Below are 19,620 nucleotides of genomic sequence, written 5' to 3'. Positions count from 1 at the left end.
TTTCACGTTTTGCACTTCAAGGATCTCTATAAATAAATTATGTTTTTTGTTCTCTCCAGTTTTAGTGCACTAGCACAAGTCTGAAGTGCTTGCTTTGAAACTTTCAGGGCCTGATCCAATCTCAGTCTAGATACTTTTGTTTAAACATTCCTTTGCAGCAGGAGCTGAAGTTGTTTTCTCTAAAATTTTTTAAGCAATCTGAATATGATCCTTTGTCACATCAACTGGTAAAACCTTTCTACTTTGAACTGTAAATTTCAGAATCAATTTTCTTGTAAATAGTTCTTTGATCTGAGAATTTGCTTGCCCTCCATTTTTTCAATTTTTAATACAAATAAACAAAAAATTATGTAGCTTACCAATGAAAATGGAAGCATGAAATGGCAGATCATGTTTGTTTGATTTTTTTTCTCCTAAAAAAGCCACAAAATTCAACATTTTTCTAGAGGAAAAAAAATCCTAAGAAATTAAAAAGCCAAAGAAGCCAAACTAGAATTGTGACAACTGATGAATGATTTACTTAAGTAGTATTTTCACAGCTGGATAGAACAGCCAGGAACAGTTTTAAATGTCTCCAGATGCAATTGCACACCTCTGCTTCTAGATATAACTTATTCAATAAAGAAATGTCACAATTAAGATTTACAAATCAATTATAAAATCCAGTATGACACCACATTCAAACATCCCCTGATGAGGGCTGACAGCAAGTCTGAATGTTCCTTTTGGACACAAGGAATAAAAAGAATAATACATCAGAAAATCCAGACACCCAAAAATAAGGAGGTCAAGTCAACAGAAGCATATGGTCCTCTGTCTGTGCACTTGCTTCAGACAATAAGGATAATTAAACACATGATTTGTTCGAGAAGAGTTATTGGCAACACTTGAGCTGAAGGTCTTCTTTTAAAGCAGAGAACAGCAAGCTACAGTGATGGGGGAAAGCAAACAAACAAATAACAACCCAAAAAAACCCCAATCAATCAACCAACAAAAAAACCCCAAAACCAAAACAAAAACAACCAACCAAAAACTCCCCAATCCCCCTCTCCAAAAAAACCCCAAACAAACAAACAAAAGAACTCCAAAAAAGAAAACACACAATCACAAATTTGCAAATTATTTGTCCTTATCTGACTGTTAACTTTACTAAGATTCACACTTCCCTGACTAGTAAACAACACTGCCCAACACACTATGGATGAATATAAACCTCAGGGCTTTTTAGGTTCCAGCTACTTGGTTCTTATTTGATTCCCAGGGCTAAGTAAAGCCACCTCTACTGGCATTTCTTCTTTAAGGGGACAGTGATATAAAAACATCACTGAAATCATGTGCTAAATCTGTCCCACAATAAGCAATCAGTATTTAACACATCTCTATCCCTGAACAGAAACACTAAGGGATAAATAAAAGCTTCATAGATTCTATTCCCAAGAAGCAAAGCAGAACAACAAAAATTATTGCAACTTCTGCTGTAGACATTCATTGCACAAAGAGTTCAGTTTAAGACATTGATAAAAGAAAAGCTCAGCTGAGTACACAAAGCACTGAATTCATATAATCTGGACAGTAACTCTTTACAGTGAAGAAAATTACCTTCAAGTAACTGTCACTAAAACATTCCACTTTGACATTTCTAACACATCTTGCACAAGATTTAAAGCGTACAGCAGTGTAAAAGAAACCGGGAAACCTTCAACAACATCACAGTATTACCTCAAAAACACAATTTACAGTGACAGCTTTTACAAGGATCATCATGTCACAATTATTTTTTCAAACTAACTGCCAAATAAAAAGGAAGACTGTAACTATACTGCTCAAGCAAGCACAAAGCTCCAGTTTAAGCAAACATTACAACCATAACACTGAAGCACACTTAAGATACAGGACAAGTCAATAGCTAGCCTGCATTCTTGGGAACACTGAAGGACTGAAGCATATTAGGTGAAAGAAAGCATTTCTATTGCTTTTTAACATACTAAAATAAAACAATCCCTTCTACATATCTGCAGAAACGTGTATGAAGCATACATATTGCATTCATTTCTTGTGTTTGCTTCCATCATTTAGTTTAGATGTATGTATATACATACATTTTATTGTTACCAATGAACAGGAGTATCTTCCAAAAACCACACAGCAGCTAATTACACTCATTCCTAACAGGACATTTTAAAGAAGCCATAATCATTGATCTGATCTGAGCAGCGTGGGGCTGTAGAATCAGTATCTCTGCATGGTATCATAATTCAACATTAAAAATACCAACAAAACCTAACCTTCATAGGTTAAGTTACACATTTCTTTCACATCTGTTAAAAGCACACAAGAAACAACCCTTCACCTGAAATACTTACAATTTGCTGACCATGTAAACAAATGTAATTACCCCATAGGTAATCTGACCTCTTAGAGTCAGTTTGACTACAAGTCATCTGTGACATCTCATGTTTCTCCTCAGATCTCAGAGGAGACAATAATACTTTCAGCTACCTTCTACAAACAAGCATATAGACCTATATTAAGATATCATGCTATCTAGTGGCCTCAGATTCCTGGGGAGCTCTTTTGTGGCATTTTTCTTTTTATTTTAAGGAAAACTATTTCTCTGCATACCACTTTTTGTAACCTACTGAACTTCTAATTCCATTTACTAACATAGCATTCTCTGCTGCAACAGAATTTAGGGAAGTAGGGGGTTTGATTCTCCTTGTTACTGAATGGTAAGTTAAAACTGGAAATGGGATTTGAAAGAGAAAATCAGTTTTCATAAAATTACCAATTTGGTAATCATTCAAGCTTCCTCTAATCCTCTAACCCTCACCTCTTGCAAACAGCCAGACTTGTGCAAGACATTTGACACTGTCCTGCACAACATCCCTGTCTCCAAACTGCAGAGACCTGGATTTGACAGAGGAGTCACTCAGTGGGTAAGGAATTAGCGGGATGGCTGCAGACAGAGTTGCAGTCAATGTCTCAATGTCCAAGGGGAGACCAGTGATGTGTGGCACCCTCAGGGGTCACCATGGGGACTGGCACTTTTTAACATCTCTGTTGGTGACAAGGGCAGTGGGACTGACTGTGCCTTCAGCAAGTTTGTCAGCACCATCAAGCTGTGTGGTATCTGATGCCCTGGGAGGAAGGGATGCCATCCAGAGGGATCTGGACAGCCTTGAGACATGGAACCAAGGGAACCTCATGAAGTACAAGGCCAAGTGAAAGGTCCTGCTTCTGGGTAAGTGCAATCCCAAGTTCAAGCACAGGCTGGGTGGAGAATGTATTGAGAGCAACTCTACAGAGAAGGACTTGGGGCTGCTGGTTCACAAGAAGCTCAACAGGACTCATCAATGAGCGCGTGCAGTCCCCAAACCCAGCTGTGTCCTGGCCTGCACCAAAAGCAGTGTGGCCAGCAGGGTGAGGGAGGTGAGCCTGCCCCTCTTCTCTGCTCTCATGAGACCCCACCAGCAGTGCTGCATCCAGCTTTGGGGTCCCCAGCACAGGAAGGACACAGGCATGTTGGAGAGAGTCCAGAGAAGGGTCATAAAGATGGCCAGAGGAGCACCTCTCCTATGAAGACAAGGCTGAGAAAGTTGGGGGTTGTTCAGCCTGGAAGGGAAACATTACAGCACCTCCAGTACATAAAGGGAGCCAACAAGAGAGCTGGGGAGGGACCATTTACAATGGCATGGAGTGACAGGAAAGGGGAAATGGCCTCAAACTGAAAAAAAAAAAAAGGTAGGTTTAGATTAGATGCAAGGTACAAATGCTTTACTGTGAGGGTGTGAATCACTGGAACAAGTTGCCTAGAGCAGTTGTGGATACCCCATCTCAGGAAATGTTTAAGGCCAGGCTGGATAGGGTGTTATTTGCACCACGCTCTGATCAACTGAGCTGATCTCAGTTGCCTCATAAACAGGAAAACAATGAAACTGTAACAAAGATGCTTGCACAAGGTTAGAGAAGGCTTCTACTTCTGAGCTTCTAGTTAGCCTTGACTAAGGCCATTAGAATATATGTGCCACAAAGTATAGGAAGGTGAAATTTTAAATGTTTTTGGTGACAAGTAGAGTCTCCAAAATACTCAGTGCAGAAAATTAGCATTTTGGTTAAAATTTTCCAAATCACTGTGCTAATTACATATTTTAAATTATTTTTCCACTATAATACTCTTCATCAGTATTACTGAACATTATGATGCTATAACACTGAAAAATATGGCACCATTTGTATTGCAAATGGGTTAACATTTCTGAATAGAATTATAATTTTCATATTGATCCTTTCTGCAACAAGGAAGCAAGGAGTTTGTAGAAGAACTAGCACAGCACAATAATTACTCCCACAGAAGAAGAGATCCAAGAAGCATAATCTTAATAAAGATTAACTGAAAAAAAAAGTTTTTATTTCCTTACAGAAAGGACTTTGTGCTTTGTTAAAGATTTGTACCCAAAAAATTTTGCATTGCCAAAATTGGATGGAAAATTCAGGTTTTAATTTTGAAAGATGCAAATCAATAAAGCCACAGAAGTTTTTATTAAGTGTCCTGATCCTTGTGGTATATAAATCAATTTGCTATAAAGCTTTTTGGTTTTTTGAGAATTAAGGGTAGAGTCAACAGCATCAGTCACACACTCTGCAGTTCCACCTAAACAACACAAATGGCAACACTCCCCTTTGGTATAAAAACCTAACAACAAACTCCTACATCCAACTTCCATTTGAAAAATGCATCTATAATGTCTCAATAAACAACAAAGCCAAGTAGCCTTTAATGCTGTTTTCTTCTATGGCAGATTTAACAATAACAGCATGGACTAGAAGTTAGGATGTACCACAACACCAGGTATAGATAAAAACAAAAACCTGAAGCATAAGTTCTTGCCAGGCTTGGAGAGCTATTCTCCACTAATTAAAAAAATTACCAAGTACAAAAATAAGACTGTGAACACTATCACAAGCATTTGTCTTACACTTTGAAGGACTGAACCAGCAGTATCATGAAAAATCCAAAACTAAGGCATACAATTTACATGTAAATGCCTGCTTGAGTTCTAAATAAGCCATCTCTCTCACCTGGGACTCTGGGGTAAGTTTGTGTGCCTAGAGAGTGAACAAGACTTTGAGGTGGGGGGGGGTACCCCCAAACCCAAACACTGGTACTGCATCCTTCACAGATTTGACTTCCAGCAGTTCCCACCCCTCCTCACTTACAGGAGGTTTTGTCAGGGCAGCCCCTGCTCTTTCCCAAGCCTCTGTTCCACGCCCCAGGACCCTCTGTTCCTCTGCCCCAGTGTGCCTTCCCATACATAACAGACCTTCCACCCCTGGCCAGCACCAGCTTCTAACCCCCAGCAGCAGCAGTGCTGCAGCAGCTCTGCACCCAAACAATTAGCAGAACGTGAGCGGTGGCAGCATGGAGAATTCCTCCAAACTCAGAGGAATACAAGGTTCATTTTTACTCTGCAGTAAATTTGAACCAAGACAGACTAAAACAGTATTATGAAGGAGTGACAGAGGGAAAGAGAGGATACAGTAGTATGTTTTAAACGCAATTTTTGAAAAAAGCCATCCTACATTCATTATCCAAGATATTAGGTTATCTAATGACTGCACTTAAAACAACTTAAAGCCCTTTAACTAAACAATCTGTGAATGTCCTAACATCAATTGTTGGCCTGCATAAGAATAAATTCTCAGCTTCACTCAATTCAAACCTTTGATGACTTTAATCTACACATAGCTAAAATACCACAAAACCCAATTCAATTAATTGCTGGATCCCAAAACACAACAAGAGAAGTCTTCCATTCAGTTACAGCTTGTTCCAAGTTAAACGCTCCTCAAACTGAGTTAAATACAGTTAGGTCTAAAGCAACATACTACAAGTACAGAGTAAAGTATTAGTCCCCTTTTCAGGGTCTTTGTGTAACATAAAATAGCATTCTATGCAACTCAGCAAAGCAATGTGGAGGAGGAGAACAAGGGAAAATGATCCCTGACCTGAGGGAGTCAATGAGAAAGCAGTTACCAGCACGTGTGTACACACATGAATTCCAGAAAGGTCTTCCCTATTTCTTCCAGAGCCCCTCTCATCAACAGAGAGTGCAAACAACCTTTGGGCAAAGCAAAAGTGTTTAACCCTGATGCTTCCACACAAACATACTCTACAACACATGCACCTCCACGCATCCTCCAGATTGTGACTCACAGCGCACATACACTAACCAACTGTGCAGTAAGTGAGTGGCTGACCCCTCTCAGACATCCCAAGCACATGGACTTGAGCACTACCGTGTAATTGCTGCTCAGCACCTACTTATCACAAATATGCATTTACAGAAAGCTTCCCAAAGGTGTCACTTACTGTGCACGCTCAGTCTGTGTGTACACAATTGGAGTTTCTGGTCATGCACGAACCTCATCAGCAACAGGATGCCTGTGCAGCAGCACCCACCCTTCCAGGCTGCAGGCTCTGCATCTGAAGGGACTTCTGCCCAGGCAAAATTTCCATGAAGAAATTGAAGTCTTGTCCAGGAAGACCCACGTGTATGTGTCTCAAACCTTGTCCAAAAATTATCACATTAATATGCTCACATATTCTTGAATATTCAGGGCTCAAGATTTTTGAGGGTTAAGATGCTGAATATTCTCTGCATAGTTAACTTAGAGTCCAATGTGGCAAGGAAACAAAGTACACAGCAAAGTGGAACACAGTAGAACCGAGAAAAAGCAACTACTTCTGATAACCTGAAAGCTTCCAAACACTTTAACACAATTTGTTTCTACTACAGAACTGTCAGTAACTCAGTGAGTTTCTGTACATGTAAATCAAGATGCTCTTACTTTCAATCATTCCTTTCCCTCCTCTCAGAAACAAACATATACATACAAGACAGGAACTACAGCAAGAAAACCCAGCTTCCTAAAAAGAGACTAATGATTGATCTACAGCCAAATGTCTAACATAGTAATACATTAGAAGAAAATTGATCTAGCAAAATAACTTCTCAGAGGAGTGAGTACTACAACCTCAAAATGATCAGCACTATTTTAAGAGCTGAAACTTTTAGAAATTCTTAATAGCCTAGGCACAAAACTCAAGTTATTGCGGAAGTCTGGTTATTGTTTCCACACACGCTAGCGGGCTGAGGTTGCTGACATTCCTTGTTTCTTTGTGCCTTGACAACTGTGTTGAACAAACTGTTTCTGAGAACACATTCTTCCTAACTTGTCCTCCTTGCAAACAACTCAGGATCAAAGCTTCATCATGCTCACACATTGCTGCAAATTAACAACAACCTTGTAAGTCAAATGTAATCCCATCACATTTGTTTTATTCAAATCTCTCTCTAACAGTAGCTCGACAGTTTGTCTCCAGGGGCTGTGCAACCAAGTATGAGAGCTGTTTATTGGCACAAGTACTACACTAGTAATTTGTAATGGAAAAAAAGATTGAGTTCAGCCCATCTCTGAACTGTCTGAGGAAACTTACACATCCATGGCACTGATATGTAAGACCACAATGGATCTGCAGGCAACTAGAGCCAAATTTATGCCTGATAGGCACTGAAAACTTTTGTTATTTTTGAGCATTATATAGTAAAATTACACACTGTCACAAGTGAAAAAGAGAGGTTCTGTTGTTTACAGTTAGATGGATGGGTGGCACATCTGTGGGAAGCATCCACAGGAATAGGCAGAAATCTGCATGAAAGCTGAGGAGACAACCAGAAAAACAGCTGGAAGCACAGCTCTAAAATACTGCAGAGCAATTGCTTTTTAGGCAGAGACTAGCTGGAATAAAGCTTTTCACTGTGAGCAAGGAAACTGCTTTCTATTCACTTTCTGCCATGCTCAGGAAAACAAAATATAGTGCATTATAAACAAAACTAAATTATAGACTTACCAGTGTATCATCTTAAAAAAAAAAAAAACTTTCAGGATTCTAGTCCTAAAGATTGTATCAATAATGAAAAAAAGCTTTTTTGTCATCCCAGCAGCAAATAAAGTCATAATTACACAGCAGGAAAAAGGTTACTGAGTAAGATACTACTCCAAACTGTGAGAGTGAGGAAAAAAAAAAAGGGGGAGGGGGGGAGAAACCATACTTGAAAATAAAAGCAAGTCATTTTTGATTTTTTTCTAACACAGTATGTTCATGGCTCCTAGCTATAGAAGTGGTTGTTTATTGTTAATAACAGTAAGAGACTAAAAATAAACAGATAAAGGAATCTGATAAATACAAGCAAATATTTAATGTATTTGAAGGGGTCAAATTATATTATAAGAAAGGGCAACTCTCACATATCTCATGCAAACATCAATATTATTTAGTAATGAAACACACTGTCATGTTGCTCTTGGCATAAGGAGAGATAAACCTGGCAAATGCCAAGAATAACTAATATAATTTAGGTTAGAAGGGACTTCTGGGGGTCATCTAGTCCAATCCCCTGCTCAAAATTAATTTCACCACAATTGCTACTTCAAAGCTGGAGCATTCCTGCCAGCTGTAGGTCTTCTGTAGCTAAGATTTATTTTGGAAGTGTCATACTGACTCACTCTTTTTGTGCTAGCCCAAACCTCTATTGGTACCAATTACGGTATCGTTTATTTGTCATTGCTGATTTAACTATTCTTGAAACTGCCTACATAAAAATTCTTCACCAACAACTCCTCCCCAATAATCTACTCTAATATGTAACCATATTTGCCACTACAAAAACTGTCCACTATCAAACCTTCCTCTCCCATTCAATTTCAGTCCCTTAGATCCTGTTATACCCTATGGCCACAAACAATAGTTTATATCTTTTTTTTTCTTTCTTTTTTTTGACAAGAAATTCTTGGCAAGAACTTTTAAAATATTTGAAAATTATCTTCCTGTCTCCCACTTCACACCTCTCCTTTAAGGTAAGAATGTCAAGACACTGACCCTTCCCTTACAGGGTAGACTTTCTGGATCTTTGATCACTGTTGCTTCTTTGAATCCCATCTAATGAATCTATTTTCTTTCCAGTGCACCATCCCAAAGCAGACACAGTACAAAGCAGAGCAAAAAGATTTCCTGTGTCTTACAGAGCAGTAGACTTCATACGTATTTCCTTAAACCTCTTTTTTGCTCAACTCCTATTGTTTTCTGCAATAATGTGATGAGTCATATGTAGCATGACTGTCATTCCTACCTATAATGCCAACATAAAACTTCTTCCCAATTCTTCATGTACACGTTTGATTTTCTTTACTGCACCCCATATTTTGACTGGGGCACTTTCACCCATCTTCAACCCACCATTCACCCCACTTCCTGACTCGGTCGCCAATTTGCTTAATCAATTTTAAATTTCAATCTCTTTGTCCACCTTTGTTGCTCCTCCCATCATGGTGCTGTTTGAAATGCAGTAAGAATTCTCTGCCTCTAATCATCTAGATTCACTAAGGAAAATATCAACTGCCATCAAAAAAGGACAGATCATTGCAAAACCCCTTTTCTCACTTAAAAATGTTACAGTAAGTTATGAGCAACTGTGTCAGATACAGCTGTCTTTCCTGGCTTGGCTAAATGATGCCCATGATAGTCTCAATAGTCTCTGGATGTGAGCAGCAACCAGCATTTTGGATGAGTTGTTCCCAAAAATTGGTAAAAATAAAACTCCTTAACACTAATGTAGCATTAAGACACAGGCATTCTTTATCTGGCTGGATGCAAGAGGGGGTATCTCATGGAAGCACAGAAGACTCAGGCTGAAGAATTACAAGAAGCTACACTGAGCAGAAGTAAGGGCTTTCCCCACCTCTAACACTAGGCTGTAATCACGAGCAGTACCTCAAGATGTTGACTAAGCCAGATCCCATTAAATACTCTAGCAGCAACCAAGTTTTATAATCCCATGAAGAGATGAGCTAACCTAGCTAGCAGTTTCCAAAAAAATGCCAGGAGCAAGGCAGTGCTGCAGAACCCCTTTGGTAGCAATCCTTTTCACTGCAGTTCTCCAAAAATCACTGCTGCCAGAGGAGTTCTCCTGCAGCAGTCATAAGACAGACACAAAGATGCTGCAGACCCAAACACTGTCTCACCTGAATAGCTATACAGCTCTTTTATATTATTTACCCAGGATAGGGTGTTCACTACCAGTAACCAAATCTACATTCCTGATTAGCTTTAATGAAATACAACTATTTTTAGTATCAGTAAGCTATAGGCCCATTTCTTGTTGAAAACAAGCTTGAAATTTATTTTAGATAAAGAACAGGACAACATTCATGTGCTAGTGTTAAAAAGAAAAAGGAAATTCTTATTTCCTTCAATTTCAGCTCCTGGAGGATATGCAACAGAATTTCCAAAGGAAGCCAACATTTTCCTTCTATTTAAAGAAAATAAAGAGCCCCCTCTTCTTCAAACTGGCATAAATTGTTATAGCACCTTTCACTTTAGCATCCCAGCCTGTCCCTTCCCTTCCCCTGCCTTCACTCCTCCTAGTTTGTAGTCCATTTAACTTTTTTGGTTGGTTGGTCTTAGCTCACACATCAGTGGGAAATGAGCGTCTGACTCTGAAGATCAGAACATGCAGACAGAAGCCCGAAGCAGCATTTACCTGCACAACAGCTTCTCCTAGGATCCATGTAGAAACTAAGGTGGTTATAGCTGCAAAATACATTTATGTCTCTGAATTTTCACCTTTTCTTAATGAGAATATTGCATAACCACTGCCAAGGGGGAAGATAGATAGATAGATAGATAGACAGACAGACAGACAGGAAGGACAGATTCTGCCCTCCTTGCCTTGTTTCCTCTATGGTTCTTCCTGTAGGACTCTTCTTCCTCTGGTGATAAATATTGCTGCTTCTTACTCCAAAATTAGCCACCTCTGGCTGAGGTTTTTTGTTTTAGTCACAGTTAGGTTTTGTTATCCTTGCTAAGTTTAGATGTTTTTGAACACTTATGACTATTGTGGCTGAGAACCAGCACTGCAATTCTAATTTGCAAAAACAGACAGAGAAGAGAGAAGATGACATTTTTATTATAAAGCCTAGGCCATTTTCTCTCCAAATGAGAGAAAACTTCATGCTTAAAAGAAAACACATTCAACCTTCATTACTTAAGTATGAGTGACTGTTCAGCGAACCAGGAAGCTAGATAAATATCTCAAAAGTTTTCCTGGAGGACTTCACATGGGAATTTGTATTGGTGTACCAAAATAAGCCATCCCCATGTAGTGAGGAAATCCTGCAGTTATGACAACACCCCTGGATGAATTGAAAACCAGAAGTTCTTCAATCAATTCTTCATCATTAAAAGAGAATTATTAAATACACTAGTGGTTTCAGAGTGCTGTGAAAACGACATAGTTTAGCCAATTCTGAAGGACTCAATTGCATCAGATTTTCACAATAGATATTGCAGTACTTGTTCTCAACACTTCAAGGAGCCAAACATCTCCTAGAAGTGATGCAAGACGCTGCCAACAACTGTCTTTGACTGAGAATGAAAGTCACATACTTTAAATGAAAAAATACTTGAATTCCATCCTACCATGCCTGCACTAATTCAGTGAAGTTATTTACCTTCCTTCCCAATTTCCACAGCCATCAGGAAGCTTGTTGATCCAAGAAGGGGAGGTTATTTAGCATTATGGAGCATAGGGCTCTTCCTGGAACATTACGTACTCAGACCAAAAGTCACAATAAAGAGAAAAGCATCAAAGTTACACAATTTACATAGCACACAACTGCTTTGATGTAAATTTTGTCATTGGTCTAATAGGTATGCAGTACTGTTCTGTACTGGTTAGATCTTAAGAGCAGTGCCTTCAGGGTAAAAAACCCACCACATCTCTTGAGCTCACAAATGAGGTGGTGAAGACCAGTGACCCTGAGCAGGTCAGTAGTACCAGAAAACACAATTCAGTCAGAAGAAATGTATTAATCATAAAGTTATTCCTTGCATAAGAGCTCGATTTTAGGAGGAACTCAAGGACATCTTACACTGAACTAACTGTGAATGTGAAGTGACTGCAGATCATTTAAAGTGTTTCTTCTGCACACCACAGTTATGAGCATTTTTTAAGATTTCATTTCCAACATGTACTTAATTCATACTAACCATAGCACATTTTAAACCCTAGAAAGTAGTCTTTCAAGTGATTTGTAAGAATCCCCCAGGAGAGGTCTTTCCCAGATGCATTCAGGATTTGTACTGCTTCCTTACAATACCAGTGCTTCTACACGTTGCAAGAAGTCCAGAAAGCAACAAAGACCTTGGACTCATTTTGAAGACTCTCTCCAATGACCAAAGATATTTCCATCAACCTTCTTCAAACAGTTGTTTTAAAAGCAAAATCATATAATTGGCCATTTCATGCAAATAGCAATAAATGACTTGTGAAATGTTATTCACATAATCAAACCTCTGGGTAAGATACAGCCACGCTCTTTCCAGAAATAAATATTTCCTTCAGCTCCTGACAACTTCTCAGCACATCTTAAAGTTTGTAAAGCATTGTTGTGCTGAGACAAACTTTTGTGCTTTAAAAGTCTGTATCACTTAGAAGTATCTAAATCCTATCCTGTACAGACTAAGTCTACATACATTTACTAGAGGAAGGTATGATCTACAAAATTATCAGATCATCCCAGTCTAATTGGTATTCTACAAATGATGCTGCATTTTAAGTGACAATCATCCAAGGTCTTAGTTTCTAAATTAAAATTAATCACTTGAAAACTGATTAGGGTAGTTAAAAAAAAAAGCATTATGCTTCTGCTTTAAAAAGCAGAATTTGTTTTAGTTATCATTGAGATATTTAAGGAGGGTAGCTTTTTCTTTAGGAAAGTGCAAAACAGCATTTTCTTTCTAAGTGTAGATTTAACTTGCAAGTCCAAAGATTGACAAATACCTACAGGAATATATATGTAATGAAAAACAAAATATCATCATCAAAGAATGTGACACCCCACAGCCTTTCAGTGAATGGGAGGAGCAAGCTATGTTTGTTTCTAACTTAGCCACTCAAAAATGTGTAATGAAAGTGTTATCAATGAATTAAAATACCATCCCACGAGGCTATAAAATTACATTGAACCAGAAAAAATAACTTTAGCAAATATTTATTGTCAGTTTCTGAAACCTTTCCATTGCGCATTGATTGAAAATGTGGTACTGAATTAACTCAAATCTGTTTTGATTTTGAATAACCTGTGAAAAAAATTAAAAAACAATGTTCTATGTATGAACATCTCTTGAACAATATTATTTCGACTTTAGTCTCATGACTGTGACTTATGATTAATTAACAAATTACTGATGTCCTGTTACACTGATTTTTATTTCACAAACTATCATCTTAGCGCTGAACAGCAAGATCTTGAAGAAGATAAATGCAGAACTTTTATACCAGCATTAGGAAAGTATTGATTTTAAGCCTTCAGATGGAAAACAAAAGTATTTAAAAAAGAGCAGTCTAACTAACAAAAGCTTAAATTGTTACAAAGTGCCATATATCGTATACTCTCCAAACAGCAAGTTTTTGTTGATTTAGCAGAGACTTTTCTTTGTGTCATGCTTTGACAAAAGAGAACAAGACTTGTAACTCATATATCAGGTAAGAAAGAAAAAAAACATTTGGAAGAATTTCATAGAAACATATCTTTGCTGAAGCAAAAGCAAAATTCTTACAAGTTTCTTACGCAAGAAATTAGTAATAATGTAACTACTGAATTGGTTAGAAGTCAAAACGAAGAAAGTACTACTTCCAGTGCTATTCAGACACCCTTTTCTTGTCTTAGCCACATCTAAGCTTCTGTTCTGTAAAAATTCTATATATTACCATAACCTTGAGAACCTGACATTTTTCCTGCTGCTTGCATTCAGAAGGGTAGCCTACCAACCAACTGCTACAGCAGAGATCACAAAGCATCTGCTTCTTCCACAACTGTCCAATGGAAAAAACAACAACAACAACAACAAAAAAAAAAAACCCAAAACAATATGCCACAGAACTCATCTGCTTCTTTTTTACTTTAATAGTTGGCCATGCTACAACAGACAGTATTCCTGGAAAACCTCAGCTTCGTCTAATTGGACTTGAGGCACAACTGAAAATAATATTTTCTGCAGAACAATCAGAACAAACAATCACTGAAGATGATTATTAGTTTTAAAATTATTTGATCTTTGAAGGACATAGGATTGGTTTTTTTATTTTATAAACATCTGATCTCTTGAAAAATAGGAGACTTTCTTCTCCTAGAAAACACTGCTGAACAAGTTTATTTGCTTTACTGAAGGACAAAACCAAATCACCTTACTTTCATAAACAATCCCAACCCTCAGAAAAACTGGATTTTTCAGGGTTCACAGGGAGTGCAGTAAGATCAAAGATATATGAACAGATAAAAGTCTACTATACAAAACAGTTACTTAAGTATTTTATAAAATTGCTCCTTACTTTAATAGATGCATTTCCTATTACCTAGTGGATTTCATAATTGTATTTCACTTCTTACATGGTACTTTAACAAAAAGTATTTTAAATTTTTTTTCAAAGACAGCAAGAAAAGTCTTCCAACAGTGTTGATTGGCAGTTTGCCATTGCCATCAGTAAATCACCAGTGAAGACAGAAAGCAGAACCGAAAATAACATTCTCTAGTTGGGTCCATTGGCCATATGTTACACACGAAAAAAAAAAAAAATAAACCACCAACCAAAAACAAACATATGTTTCTCCAACAACCATAAACCAAGAAACAAAAAAATAATAAAATCGAACCACAACTCCTCAGCCTCGACCAACCCATTCCTCCAAGAGCAGCACTTGCTTTTGTTAAGGTATTTTTCTTTTTTTTTTTCCCTTTTTAAATGAGGATCACTCAAAGTTAATTTTCCTGAACTTATTATCAAGCATTTATTTCTCACCAAGGCAGTACCTTCTGCAGCAGAGCTAGTCAACAAGCAATTTACAGATTGCCACCATACAGCAGCAGCACACAGAAATGCAGCCACGTGAAGGTGATTAGGTTTTGGAGCTTTTTCCTTACCTTTCCCATTTTGCCATGCAGTGTACCAGGACAAACTGAGGAAAGTAGTGATGAAAACTAACACGGTGGCCACAGTTCCATTTCGGAGCCTCATCTCATTTCAGCATCACACTTGCTTATGTTCTGCTAGTGGAGAGGGCTGATCACTTGGGCTTGCTGCAATGAAGTCAGCTCCAGTACTCCAGCAGCAGCTGGACAGCAGCAACATGAAATGTAGCTCTCACATATCAGATGTATCATAAATCAATCCATTCCAAACAGCTGGACGCTTTCTCATAGTTCTCATCAATCCAGCTTCTCTTTATTCTTCTAGTCCTGTTTGAAGGAAACAAAATTTTAACAGATTATGCCAAAAATACCCAGAAGAGTCCCCCAAGAACCAAAATACACTACATCTTCTTTGCTGGGTCTTGCACCGCCCTCTCACTGCCTCAGTCTTGGCTCAGAGAATAGAACTTGTTAGATTAATATGTGTCTTCTCTAAGAATGTTTGCATCTGGGGGAGCTGTATTTCACAGGAATTTGGTCACCAAAGGACAAACACTCACATCACCAACATTACAATTTGACTTTCAGCTCAAAGGAAGGTCGTGTGCCACCTGGAAGGTGTCAAACTGATAAAACAGCTGCTTCCAGGATGCAGTAACTTTCAGGAGGCCCCATTCCTTAGACCTCACTTCAACAAAACCCCTCTGAAATCAGTGGGTCTCATGTAACTGCAGGAGCAGAACTGTCTCCAGCAAGTTGAGAGACCAGAGCTTTGAACACTGTACAAACCTACATCTCTCATCTTTCCTCAGTGCAAGAGGATTTGATCCATTCACAACTATTTTTTCCTATCTCAGCTGCAGCTAAAGCACAGACTACAGCCCCACCTGCAGAGACTGCTCAATCCATACCAACTGGCACCAACCCAGAACCTCCCAAAAAGCCACGGTTTGCTTATCTATATCACACAAGCATAAAGGTAAAACCTAAGTTACCTACAGTTCAGTTTTATCCCTCAGGAAAGTTCCATACCCTGGTATTAGAAAATCATCAACTGGCCAAACCCAGCCAGTTGTGTTAATCAACTGTCTTAAGCAGGACAAAGAGAGTATAGGGCAATAAATAAACCGACTTTAAAAGAGAGGGGAGAGGTTTTCAAAGTATTAAATCATCTCTACAGTAGTCAAACATTACCAGTCAACATTCTTTCAAGGCACTGCCAAGTTTTTTCCCCACTATAAACTATATCTGATGCAAGTATGTTACTCAGCAATAAATAACTTGCTCTGCATTTTCTTTGGAAGCAGTCTCTGTCACCTTCTTGCCCTGCTGCATTCAGAACAACAGGGAAAAAATGCTCTTTATTATTAAGATACCAAGAGATTCCAGTCCAATTTGAACTATTCTTCCCAAGCTTACATCACAGCATATATTACCTCTACCAAAGGGCCCACAAAACAAGGCATAACCAACAAGCAAGATTAACAAAAGAATGGAAACAATCAATAAAGTTGCAGAACTACATGCACTTGTGTTCAAATCTCAGTCACATCATCTAGGTTACTGGGAGTGTTTACCTTTGGACCACAGTTACCTCACTTATAATGCCAGTAATGTGCTCTATTTGGGGAACTTCATGCACAGATAGGTTTGTGGCTTTAAACATTAACTCAGAAAGTCCACAGTACCTATGAGGAAGGGAACAAATGCAAGTACACGAGAAGCACTCGAGAAGCAGTGGATGATAAAATTCATGAGAAGCAAAATAATGAACTGGAATAGAAAGAACTGCAAAACACCTTACGATATGAGAACCCCAAACTCAACACAATGAGAGATAAAGACAACTGAGACACCTATAAAGAGCTAACACAGAGAGCACAGAATGCCAGGAAATATCAGTACCAGCACTCTGAATGGGAGATGGACATAATAAAAGCCAGAAGTATCAGCAATGATAATTGTCTTGAAGAACTTTAATAGCAAGGAGAGGCAAAGATCCCAAGTCCTAAAGTTTTATAAGGACTGTCTATGTGAATTTAGGAAGTTCACGTGATTCCCAAACTACCAAAGTGACTAGGATGCCGACTAACAGTTGAACTCGGTTCAAGTGTCTCTGAAGCAAGGATGTCGTTACCCTGTTTCAGTATTCTGAAACTGTAACTTAGCTTCCCCACTATTTTAGCATCAGACCGATCTCTCTGGAGCAGCTCAGGTGCGCACAAAAGGACCAGGCTGCAAACTAGAGGGATTATCCCAGGGAGGGCAACTGGCAGCTGGTCCAATGTGCAGCAGGAGAGGGCAACCAGGCGAGTAGAAATACTATCCGATAATGCAAGGAACCGTCTGCCTTTCCAGAAAACACAGGCATAATTTTTACATTTGCTGCAACAAACCCAAGATGCTGCGATCAGGGCCTCTCATTGTGCTACCTGAATCCTCAAAAATAGAGTCAGAAAAAATTCAGAAAACAAAAAAGTAAAAGGAACAATAGCAACCCGATTCAACCAGCAGTCAGTATGCACAACATTGTGTCAAATCAATAACTATCATGAGTTTGAGTTGGCTGGTTCTGCTTTCATCCTTCTCTTTGGGTGTTGTAACCACTCCTCTTAGCACAGGCACCAGCAGCTCAACTACAGCTCAGCAGTACTTAGATGATTATTTAAGGATTTCACTATATCAAACTGCATACATCAAGGCCATGCATAAACCAGACATGTTCCAGCTTTTAAAAATGTATATAGCTAAACCAGCAGAAACACATGTGTAGTTGCCCATAAATTATTTAATTCCCAAGTGGTCACTTTAGGTTTGTTCAATAATTTACAGCACAATCTAAACAAATTTAACTGAGGGGTAATCCAGTTTGAGATGACAGTATGATAGGGTATAACTAGACAGATGAAGCCTATGAAATTTGCCAGTGCCATTATGACCTGAACCTTTCCCACTGCAGACCAAAGGGAATGACCCGGCTGGATGCTGAAGGCCAAGGGTGCTGAAGATGCCGGCACCTCTCGGATGCTGAGCAGAACCCTACTGAATCACGTCTTAAATAAACCAAGAAGTTTCTGCTTGTATCCAGACACTCCCAAAATACATACAAAGCATATTCCCAACCGCAAACCATAAAAACTAATACACTCCAGTGCGCCTGCAAAGGCTCTTCACAAAGCTGCTGAAGGGCTGGATGGTGCGGGATCACAGCACGAAGCGTGCCAGACTTCCGAGAGGATGAGCCAGACCCCATCCTGCCGGGAGGGTGCGAAATCTCCTACCGCGGTAGCGCTGCTGCGCTGAGAAGGCTGCTCTTGAAGGCACGGAAGAACAGCCCGAGAGGAAACGGCAGCTAAAAGGCGAAGGCGGCGGGGACCTGCTAAACAGGGGTTTTTCCGCCGTGTTTCCACTGACACGCTCCCCCACAGCCCGCGGTGCGCAGCCCGCCGTCGTCACCGCCGCCCTGGCATCCTGCAGCCCTCAAAGGCGGGGAAGAGGGATCGGATGCCTCCGTGGAACCCGTCCGAGTTAGTCAGGACCTTCCCCGCTGCCCCTCCGCCCCGGTCGCAGCTATCTCGTCGGGGAAGGGGAAATCGGGGGGGTGACGGGCACCGGGAGCCGCCAGCTCTGCCGGGCGGCAGAGGGCGAGAGCTGACGGGGACGGAGGGAGGAGGGAGGCGGGGAGGGAGAGCGCCGGTCCGGGGAGCTGCGCGGCGCCCGGGGCATCGCGGCGAGGCTGCGGGGGAAGGAACAGACACAGGAAACTGCAAACTCTGCCGAACGCCCCTGCGATCCCAGCGCGCGGCGAGAAGGAAGAAGGGTGGGAAGCGGGGTATCCCCAGGCACCCCAGCAGGAGAGGGAGAGGGCGCAGCGCCGCTCTGCCCCGGAGCCCCGCGGGCACCCCCGATCAGCGGGCCAAGGGAGAGGGCGGCTGCAAGTCCTGCGGAGGAGCGGCCGGCGCTCCCCGCACCGCCACGCAGGTGCACGGGAGCGCAGAGGAGAGCGGGAGGGCAGATGGCGGAGCAGCACGGCCCCCAGCCTCCCTCCGGCGGCACCGCAGAGACCCGCGGGGAGGGGAAGCACCTCCGCCGCGCTGCCGCTCCAGAGGGTGAGGAGAGCCGCCCGTCCCCGGACCCCCGGAGCCGAGCCGGCGGTCCGCAGGGGCGCAGGGCGCGCAGGGGCAGCGGGGCGCGCTGACGGCCGCTGCCGTGCTCACCTGTGCGCGGCGCTCCGGCACGGCGGACCCGCGGGGCGCGGGGGCTGTGCGGGCTCCGCCGGGGCTCTCACTCCCCTTCCCCGCCCGCCCCCGCGTCAGCGGCGCGCCCAGCCCCGGCGACCGCCCCCCGCCCCGAGCGCCATGGAGCGCGCGGAGCCCCACCCCGCCCACCCGCCGACACCGCGGGCAGCCAATGGGCGCCGCCGCGGATGGCGCCACTCATTGGCTGGGCCGCCTGTCACTCTCTTCGGACGCGACTATAAATGGCGCTGTCTCGCAAAGCCTCCCTCGGCGGCTGCGGCGGGAGCCGAGAGCGGGGGTGGTGTTTTGGAGTGCCGCTTTCGGCAGCGCGCTCCCTTTTTTGGAGCCGCG

General features: G+C 41.1%; 1 protein-coding gene across 1 annotated transcript in view; it reads right to left on the bottom strand.

The window, feature by feature from the left end:
• MGAT4A (alpha-1,3-mannosyl-glycoprotein 4-beta-N-acetylglucosaminyltransferase A) overlaps positions 1 to 19,312 on the bottom strand; it is a 77,730-nt gene extending 58,418 nt beyond the window's left edge. The window contains exons 1-2 of the mRNA XM_030960239.1: positions 19,249 to 19,312; positions 15,044 to 15,358 (exon numbers count right to left, since the gene is read on the bottom strand). Of these exons, the coding sequence (XP_030816099.1) occupies positions 15,044 to 15,137 (94 nt within the window). The 5' untranslated portion in view covers positions 15,138 to 15,358; positions 19,249 to 19,312. The remainder of the gene's footprint in view (positions 1 to 15,043; positions 15,359 to 19,248) is intronic.
• Positions 19,313 to 19,620: the final 308 nt, after the last annotated feature.

The sequence above is a fragment of the Camarhynchus parvulus genome, chromosome 1 (genome assembly GCF_901933205.1).
Source record: "Camarhynchus parvulus chromosome 1, STF_HiC, whole genome shotgun sequence".
NCBI classification, from domain to species: domain Eukaryota; kingdom Metazoa; phylum Chordata; class Aves; order Passeriformes; family Thraupidae; genus Camarhynchus; species Camarhynchus parvulus.
Note: the sequence above shows the minus strand (reverse complement) of the source record. Positions and strands in the feature narration are given on the sequence as shown.